A 10,043-nucleotide genomic window follows, 5' to 3' on the forward strand; every position below is an offset into this window, starting at 1 on the left:
TGATTTTTGCCGGTCGTTCTGCTTGCTGAGCGGGGGCTGGATGCGGGGCCTGCCTGCGGCTGGGTCCGCCCGCAGGGCATAAGGGTGTGCTGGCGTAACAGGAGTGTGGGATGAGCAGTACCCGGGACTGCTGGTGCACATAGGTGCAGCGTTGCTTTTTTGCCGGGTAAGGAGGCCATGGAGTCACCCGATTTGTCCTGCTGGGCTGTGGGCTGAGGGCCTGTTTGTGGAAGTTGTGTTTATCTGTCCTCGGAGCATGCTGATGGTTGTGGTGAGGTGTGTACCTTACAGCCCTGACACAGAAGGTGGTGGGAGGGATTTGGATAGTGTCAATCAATATATTCCTGCTCATTTAGCTTCCACATAAACACGCAGCTAATGCAAGAAAATGCTGGCAGCTTAATGTTGAGGAAGATGCAAACTAATTGGGTCATAAGTTGTCTGAGGAGACGGGTATGAGGTCAAAGCCATTGGAATAATTGCCCACTATTCCCTGTAGGCACCCAAACCACTGGGAGTGGCCACTGAAGATGAGGTAAGAACAGATTGATCCATTTCTTCACTACTTTTCTCATCAGTACTGTTTGTTATTTTTCCCCTTACTTGATATTAATCTTTCCTTCTGACAAGCCCATTCCTTTCTCTCATGCTCCATATTCTGCCTGTTCATTTTCTGTGGCTATGTCTGTAATCTATCTCTGTCTTTGGCAGCTGGTTGGAGAGTTCCTGCAGGAGCAGAATGCCCCTTTATTGTCCCGTGCACCCCAGACCTTTAAGATGGATGACCTGTTGGCTGAGATGCAAGAGATTGAGCAGTCAAGCTTCCGACAGGCCCCTCAGAGAGGTGAGGGGAGCTAGAGTAGGTCAAGACTGGAGAAGATCTTGGTGTTATGGTTAAGCTCCTAGCAGAGTGGTACCCATCTAATCCACACTCCTGAGATTGTGTCTGGAGTATTGTTTCCAGATTTGGACTTCCCAGTATGCTAATGTACTGGAGCAAGGCCAGTGGAGATCAATAAAATGTTCAGGGATTAGAAAACATGGTGTAAGTGGAAAGCCTGATGAAATTTGTTTTATTCAGCTCAGGGAAGAGGGATCCTAAGGAGCAGGGGAGGTGGAGTGTCCAGCTGCTGTCTTCCAGCAGCTGCAGCCAGAATCTATGCAGCATTACACAGCGGAAGGACAAGGGTCAATGGACACAGCTTGTGGGAGGGGGACCTGACTAGCTGTAAGAAAACATTTCTTCCTTTGGAGGGCAGTTCAGTACTGGAGCAGGTGCCTAGGGAGGCTGGGGGATTGCTAGCCTTGGACAAATGCAGAAGTTACCTGATGAATGCCCTGAGCAACCTAATCCTTAGCTGTAGTGTTAACCTACTGTGAGAACACTAGCAGCCTCCAGAGATTGCTTCCAATTAGAATCTTGCTGTAATTTTATTCTTAACAAAGAGAAAAGGCAGGATGAGAGATGATGAAGGAACACTTAAATAATGTCTTTGAGTGCCTCAGTCCTCACTTCTGTTTTTTCTTGTAGCTCCAGGTGTGGCAGCTCTGGCACTGTCTGAAAACTGGACCCAGGAATTCTTGGCTGCAGCAGATAGTGCTGGTGATGTCTCCTCAGATTACAATGAGGCTGACTGGTCGCAGGAGTTCATTGCTGAAGTGACAGGTGAAGGCTTCTTTTTGGAATTACTCTTGAGATGTTGCCCAGTCACGTGCCAGTGTACAGGGGAGAATTACTGGATGTGAAATTGGAGTAATGCTCTGGGCCCAGCAGTCAATGTTTACTGTAGCAGCTTTGATGGGGAGTGGGGGAGGGAACCCACCTGCTTTGTTATGGCTTCGACACACACATTGTGGTGTGGAAGCTTTTATTTGGGTGTAAGGATCTTTTATTTTTAGCTTGGGTTACTTGGAGAATTTAGGAGAAGCAGGCTACTCAAAGTGCTTCTGTAAAAACTGTCACAATTCAGCCGATGGAAATTCTGGAGATAGTCTGGTACTGCTTCTTGCCTACATATTCTCTAATTCCCTTTCTTAAGGCTAAATTTGCCTTTGTTACAAAGGTAAATATTTCTTAGTGTGCTTTGGCCAAGTACTTCGTATCAGTTTCATGTAAGTAGAGGGATTTTGCACCTTGGAAATATGCAAAATGAATGTTTCTGTCCCAAAGGTTAAGCTTCCTGTTTCAAGCGAGCCAGTAGCTTACCCAGAAAGCCATCCTGCATTGTATATAGAGATGGGATTATAATAGGGTCCTGTTACCATCCATGACCTAATCTGAAGGTTACGAGTAAGATTTAAATAGATGCTATTCTCTCTTCCAGGAGTGGCCACTATAGAGAGCCACGTATACCAATTCTTTGACCTTCACTCTTTATACTTCTGGGAATATAAATCAGCATTTACAAAGGTCTTAGAGCAAGTTCTGATGAAAACCAAGGCTTTAAAGGCTGTGCTTTGTAAGACTTGTAATGCATTGCCGATTTTCTTGACCTACACAGTATCCCACATGAAGCAGACAAATGAGTTGTGAAACTAAAGTGGAAAATCACAAGGTTATTGGCACCATGGTGGTGTCTGTCTTAACGCAGTCTGAACCTAATGCTTGATTTAGGTTTAGCTCAGAATAAACCAAATTAGAAGAAATAAACAATAACTTTCTTTGAAGAGTTTTTCTCTGTACATTAGCTAACTGTGAAGAGTGTAAAATCTGAAGTTCATCTTGGTGATGGGTCTGCCTGTGTTGCTCTTCTCATTCTTCCTGATGTCCTGCATAGATCCGCTCTCTGTGTCTCCTGCTAAGTGGGCAGAAGAATACCTAGAGCAGTCAGAGGAGAAACTGTGGCTTGGGGAATCAGAAGACCAGTCTTTGGCAGATAAATGGTGAGTCTGTCTTCAAGACTAGCTATTGTTGCTGGGCACTTGGGTGGGTGAAGATAGGTGGTAGAAATCTGCTGTGAATACTTTTGAGTCATTTGACCTAGATTGAAGTTCTCAGGCCTTTGGTTTCAGAGAAAGAAGGAAACAGTGCTTTGAGACTGAAGTTTCTAAAAGATCCTAGCTGTTCTGTTTTGTAGTTTCTGGAAGATACTGTGCTTATGTAGGATAACTTAATCTCATACCTAATGCAAAGCTGCTTAAAGTGATTTTGGGAACTCCTAATCAAACAAAACTTTTCACAACAGATGCTTTTGATTTAGAGATCTCAAGTACTAGACTCTACTAGTTATAAACTTTCATCACTTTATTCTCCCTATCCGACAAACCACATCCAGCCTTTCCTCTGCACATTTCTAGATTTGACCTTCCAAAAATTGTTTTCATGTAGTTTTGGTGTGGTAGATGAAAGAACAGTCAACTCTCCTACTGTATAGGTACCTTCTACTACGTCTCTGTATAGGTACCTGTTAACTGCAGACATTCTTAAATTAAAGATGCAAAACACAAGCAAACAATTTGGGTATAGGGATTTTGCATATATGGGTTCTCCTTCCTCCTGGCTCTTGCCTTTTCTGATACTCTTCTGCAAATATGGACATTCCTGAGTTAATTGCTGCCAGTTCCAAAGACTTCACCAAGACTGAATGTAGTAGTAACACCTGGAACTAGTCTGGCTGTAAGCCAGACAACATATTGAGTTGTGTGCTTGCTATGAGTCCTCTGCAGACTTGATGCTTTTCCAAGACACTGTTCTATGGGCATGACCTACTTTCTTTGTTCCTAGATATATGACCTTGGTTTTTGTAGTGCTAAAACTTGCAGTGTCTGGTAGCATGTGAAGTTGCCAAGGAATCCAGACTGTTGTGCAGAACTGTGCTGTCACTGCAATTGTTTAATTCTGCTGCTGTTGCTTGCACAGTTAGCCTAGTAGTAATCTTGAATTTTTACAGATGGGTAAGTGTACTGAATCACTTGGGAGACCCTCTGAGGAGGGATTGTATCCCTGTCTTGCGTTAGACCACTGTTAGTGAAGGAGTTCACTGTTGCTTGCTGTCAGACTGTCTCTTTTACTGCCTCTGAACACAGGTATGAGGAATATCAACCTGAGGATGATCTTAAGAAAACCGTTAGTGATTTCCTGTCTAAAGTGGATGATCCAAAACTCAAGAATTCTGAGGTAAGAAATTCCCTGACCTGGGCTGACAGAATACCTAGTGTGACTAGGGGTGTTGGGAATTGAGGAGGGGGAAGACAGTAAAGGAATAAAGCTGCCTGCTCTCCTGTGTTTCCATTTCTTCCCTGACTCCTAGAAGTTGAACCCTACAATCCACTTTAGATATTATCCATCCCTACCACATGGCTCTGGTGAAGTCCTGTGCTCTCTACCCTTTTGGGCCTTTTGTGCCCACTTTGCAGAGAGAAGCCCTGTTAGTGAAGGAGGGGGGTGTGGGCAGAGGGCTTATTGGTAGAGCATCTGCCCAGCTCCACCCTTGTTTCATTTCTCTGCCACAGTTCCTAAAGTTTGTCCGCCAGATCGGAGATGGGAGGGTATCGATCGAAGCTAATCAGGTGACCCACAGAGACCAAGATCAGGCAGAGCAATGGGCAGCTGAGTTTATACAGCAGCAGGTAGGAGCCCCAGCTCGATGTGCTCTGAAGGAGGAAAGCTTTTTGCCAGAGTGCACAGTCTGGGAGCAAGTCCAACTCTTAGTAGTGCTCTACTGATGATTAGGCTGTGGGAGGCAAGGGAGGGGCTGTTGGGCTCTTCTTAGTAGAGTCTAGCCAGAAGCTGGGAAGGTATTTGGGTGGTGTGAATTTTCTCATCTCCCATAGCACCTGGGAAGAAGGGGATATTCATATGAACTCTCTACTTTGCAGGCCATCAGTTCTTGCTGATGGGGAGGAAGGGTCACCATAGACCCTCCTGCTGTTTTGGGATGTGCCCTGAGGTTGCCAGAGTCTAAAAAGAGAGGTGTGTTTCTGTTTCCAAACTTCCAGGGGGCATCTGATGCCTGGGTGGATCAATTTGCGCGATCTGGGAACATGTCAACTCTTGATACGGAATTTGAGCAGGCAAAGACTGCTGTGGAGGTAATGCTGGTGGAGGAGGAGGGCTGGAATACCAACTGGGAACTGATGATAGGGTTACCGCTCTCCTTTTGAATGCTGTGAGGAGGGCTAGAAACATTTAAGAGGGTGTTCTCTAGGGTGTCTGTAGAGTTTAATTTATGGTTGAGGTACTCTAGTCACATTCTATTCTCCTCAGTCAGATGTGGACTTCTGGGACAAACTCCAGGCAGAATGGGAGGAGATGGCTAAGAGAGATGCAGAGGTTCACCCTTGGCTCTCTGAGTATGAAGACATCAGCTCCTCATCATATGACAAGGTAATAGAGAACAGGGTCTCTCATCCCTAGCATTGTGATGGACTGCCTTGAGCAGACTGGCAGTATGTCTGCCTCACAGATGAGCTCCACAGACCCCCAAATGCTGCTAGGATTTCTTCTCCCACTGATCCTTTGCTCTTACACCCTCATCTCAGATCAGCTAAGGGCTGAATAAATACTGTTTTCACATGTGCTTGTCCGCAAATGCGGTTCTTGCCCAACGCCAAATACCAGTTAATGCTGGGATTTTTTGCAATGAATGCAATTGTTGCCACCCCCCACCCGCCCCCAAGCTGATAGGCCCCATACCAGATGTCTAGTCTCTGTTGCAACTTATTCCAAGTCTGGGTTTGGGTAAATCCTTCGGTACAGAGCAGACAGAAAGAAAAGCCATTGTTCTCTGATGTGCTACAAATTAGCAGAGAGGATGGGGTGCTGGCTGCTCTGCAGTTCTGAGTGTTTCTGATGCAGCAAGACTAGACTGCTGTACTGCAGAGAGTGCTTCTCCTCCTAAGACAGTCTCCTAGCATTAGCCCCTGTCTTTTTCCTCTGCTAGGGTTACCAGTTTGAGGAAGATAATCCCATGAGAGATCACCCAGATGCATTTGAAGAGGGGCGGAAGCGTTTGGAGGAAGGTGACCTCCCCAATGCTGTCTTGCTCTTCGAGGCTGCGGTGCAACAGAAGCCAGATCATATGGAGGTGAGTGAGAGCAGAGTTAACAGGCTACTGTATTCTGCTACTTGGATCCTTTCCTTTTGAGGTGTCAGGGAGTGTGTAGAAAACTTAATTTAGTGTTAAGAGCTGTAAGGGGTGTATGAAAACATCATTTTTCTGTGGCTCTGGTTTTGTAGCTGATGTATGTGAATCCCCAGGAGGGCTGTGGGAAGAAGATTTATGACTAAGGTCAGTTACAAAAAGCACAAAGGCTCTGTCCCAGAGCTGTGTGAAATCTTTGGAGCACATGAGGCTGTGCATGGAGCCAAGACAAGGAGTTCTCATCTCTTGCTTCTGTGGTAGTCTTTATTGGCACTGCAAGTTTGGAGACACTTATAGCAGATAACTGCTTTCAAGACTAATTTACAGCAGCTTGTTAGCTAGGACTCCTAGTCTAGGTCTTCCATCTAATTGCCAGGAGAAGGTGTAACCCCAAAGGGTTGAGAGGTGGTTTGGGTGTCTTCACAGTTTTCATTTGAAGCTCTGGGCCAGAGAATGATCTTTATACTGAACACAATTCCAGTTCCTAATTCGGTGAATACTTACTTCCATAAAGCACTTCAGCTTCTGCAGAATGGATTGGGAAATGGAGTGCCTGCCTGAAGGACCCAGGAATGCTGAATTATGTGTGTCTGATATATATATGCACACACACAATGTGTGTGTATATATATATATGTATGTTAACTCTATATGTGTTAGCTGCTATATACAGGTAGCTCTGCTAACTGTATATGGCTAGAAATACCTAATATGTTAGCCCTGAGGCTTAGATGAGAATGACCTGTTGAAACAGAGGTTCTTGGCTTCTGGGTGTACAGGCATCTAGCTTTCTAGGGTATTGGGAGTAGGTGAAAAGTAAGCAGAGGTTTTGTAGATCTACTTAACCTTTAAAGTGGTCAAGAAGTGTTACTAAGTCTCTTTTAGAATCAGCACTTTCTTCTGATAGGCAGTGTGGGCTGCAGGCTGAGCATAATGGAGAGGTAGTTGAAACCTTAGGGAAAAAGTCTTGGCAGTTCTGGCTAGCTGCAGTGAAAACACTTCTGAATTCTGTTGTGGCTGCAGAAAGTAAAGGAGAAGTCAGAACATCACAAATACAGTACGGTGATCAAACAGACTTGAGCAATTGCTCTGAAGGAAATGTCATGGTTGCTTTGGTCCAAATCATGACTTCGCCTTGAATCTCGGGTCTTCCGTGGGCAGAACACTATGCAGTTATCAATTGTCAGCTGAGACACTGGAACACAGTGTCTAGAGAAGTGGTAAATGCTCCATCCCTGGCAGTGTTCAAGGCCGGGCTGGACAGAGCCTTGGGCGACATGGTCTAGTGTGAGGCATCCCTGCCCACGGTTCCAAGTTGGATGATCTTAAGGTCGTACGACTGAAACTGTTCTATGAATCTATGATTTGAGACATTAGATTGCCTCTTGCTTGTGCAGTGTATCTGGGTCTTTGTTAATGAAACTATTTATTTCCTTGAGGCAGTGGATACTGCATTTTGTGACCCACATTCAGAAAGTGGGTACTTCATGTTGGCAATCCCACCAACTATCTAGCCTATTTTTAAGCAAGGGGGGTGATGATCAGTATAAAATGAACAGGTACTTTTTGAGTTGGTGCCTTAATTAAACATTCCCTATTTAAGCTGCCTGGAGATGGAAGTGGTTTTCATGTACTGGTGTCAGGATGATTGAAGAGTCAGTCAAATAACAGTGCTTCTACTTTTCAGGTCTGACGGTCAACTCCCCAAGATTATCACTTGCTAGCAGATCTCTGCACAAGTATATACAGCTGCCTACCCCGGATGTCTCATTTATTAGCACTGCTGCTATGCCATTTTGTTCTTAGGAAAGAAGAGATCTGCTTTTGCTTCCTTCCTCTGCAGTTTTGCCACAGTTAGAAGTTAAAAGTGGATATTCTGTGACTTGAAAGTGTAAAACTGCCAACAGTTGCTTTATGATAGATCTTAAGTTTTTTTTTTTTTCCACTATAACAATACCAGTTTTATTGGCCTTGAGAACCCACGTGCCATAAAGTCTATTTTTGTTTGTCTTTTGAGAGAAACTTGTATCTGCAGCTGATGTGTATACTTGCATATATTTGGTCTCTTTCTAAAAATGTGTGGGATAATATGGTGGATTTAAATCTCTGTGGTTTATCAGCAGATCTTTTTCTTTGGATGTGAAGAAGTCTGACTCTCTACATCTTTATATTCTCCAGGCCTGGCAATATCTGGGAACCACCCAAGCAGAGAATGAACAGGAGCTTTTGGCAATCAGTGCCCTCAGACAGTGAGTGTTGCAGAAGAGCTTCTGAGCATGGCTCCTTGTCTAGTGCCACAAGGACCATATGGCTAGTGTGGTGTGCTCTGTCTGGTGTTACCTCCTGTGTCTGGGTGTCTCCCAGACAGATTTAATACTGTATTCACTTTTTAACCTGCAGGTGCTTGGAACTGCAGCCTGGGAACCTCACAGCACTTATGGCTTTAGCAGTCAGCTTCACCAACGAGTCCTTGCAGAAGCAGGCATGTGAGACCCTACGGGACTGGCTACGGTATAAACCGGACTATGCCCACTTACTGGAGAACGAGGCGGAGGAGAGTGTCTCAGGGACCAACCTGGGGCCTTCCAAGCGTGTCCTAGGTTCCCTGCTGTCTGAGTGAGTTAGGGTGACAAATTGAAAGGCTTCTTGGAGGGCTGGGACTGTTTCAGGCAGGAGCAGAGGGAGCAACCTGAGGCCAGGCCTCTCCACAGTACACCAATATTCTTGTTCTTTGCTTTTCCAGCTCGCTGTTCATGGAGGTGAAGGAGCTGTTCTTAGCAGCTGTGCGCAGCAACCCCTCAGCTGTGGATCCTGATGTTCAGTGTGGCCTGGGTGTCCTTTTCAACCTTAGTGGTGAATACGAGAAGGCTGTGGATTGCTTCAGTGCAGCACTCAGTGTGCGCCCCAATGTAAGAAAGGATGGAGTGTAGACACTGGAGGTACCTGGATGTTTATGGGTGAAGGTTTGGGTGGAGGTGCTGCTTGTGTGAGAGGTACATCTTGGAGTGGTGGAGTAAGACACATGGGGAAGGGAGGGCTGGTTTGGAGTTTAAAAATATCCAGTTTCTCAGCCCTTTCTCTCTACCCCCTTCTCCAGGACCACCTTTTATGGAACAAGCTGGGTGCCACCCTGGCCAATGGGAATCGGAGTGAGGAAGCGGTGGCTGCATATCGTCGGGCACTGGAGCTCCAGCCAGGATACATCCGCTCTCGCTACAACTTGGGCATCAGTTGCATCAACTTAGGCGCCCACCGGTGAGCATAGGATGGGCAGATCTGCTGTGACCCTTGAGTGTGCCTGTGTTCGTGGGAGAGACAGTGATAGGTTATGAGGGCAGTGCCACGCTGCCTGCAGCCTTCCCTTGGCATAGGAGAGTAGAGCGAGTGCGTGAACTCTGCCCTGAGAACAAAGCATGTAGATGCAGTTGGAGCCAGCTGGACTTCAGTTTCTGTTAAGAGGGAAAGGGAATCTCTGGTGCTGGAGTAGGGCAGGATTTGGTGAAGAGGAGGAGACTGTTTTGGAAGGGAAGTAGCTGAGAAGCAAATGGGGGAGGGAACATGAGATGTGCCATCTTTTCCAGTAAGCATGTGTATGTTCTCATGTTGACAGCGAGGCTGTGGAGCACTTCTTAGAGGCTTTGCACATGCAGCAGAAGAGCCGAGGTCCGCGAGGGCAGCAAGGCGCTATGTCTGACAACATCTGGAGCACGCTCCGCATGGCCCTCTCCATGCTGGGGCAGAGTGACCTGTATGGGGCAGCTGATGCCCGTGATCTTCCCACACTGCTTCAGGCATTTGGCCTCCAGCAGTGACTCTGGGATAGGCTCCCCTGCAACTGCAGGGTTGGCCCAGCCCAGCAGTGACCTTCCTGAGAGAGAAAATGTTCACTAGGGTTCACACATCTCTTTGCTCTGGCAGGGCAGATCACTGACAACTCTTTTTAAAAGAACCTCCTGCTGA

At 46.2% G+C, this 10,043-nt stretch overlaps 1 protein-coding gene across 1 annotated transcript; it reads left to right on the top strand.

The window, feature by feature from the left end:
* Positions 1–499: 499 nt before the first annotated feature.
* Positions 500–10,018, top strand: PEX5 (peroxisomal biogenesis factor 5; the record flags this gene model as incomplete). Its single annotated transcript, XM_010012823.1, has 14 exons — positions 500–535; positions 712–844; positions 1,532–1,666; positions 2,778–2,883; positions 4,027–4,117; positions 4,453–4,569; positions 4,939–5,031; positions 5,207–5,326; positions 5,883–6,026; positions 8,262–8,332; positions 8,484–8,699; positions 8,827–8,992; positions 9,181–9,338; positions 9,694–10,018. Coding segments are annotated over 14 exons (1,788 nt in total), but the record flags the coding sequence as incomplete, so codon positions are not given.
* Between the last annotated feature and the right edge of the window lie 25 nt (positions 10,019–10,043).

The sequence above is a fragment of the Nestor notabilis genome, unplaced genomic scaffold (genome assembly GCF_000696875.1).
Source record: "Nestor notabilis isolate BGI_N333 unplaced genomic scaffold, ASM69687v1 scaffold26380, whole genome shotgun sequence".
Lineage (NCBI taxonomy): Eukaryota > Metazoa > Chordata > Aves > Psittaciformes > Psittacidae > Nestor > Nestor notabilis.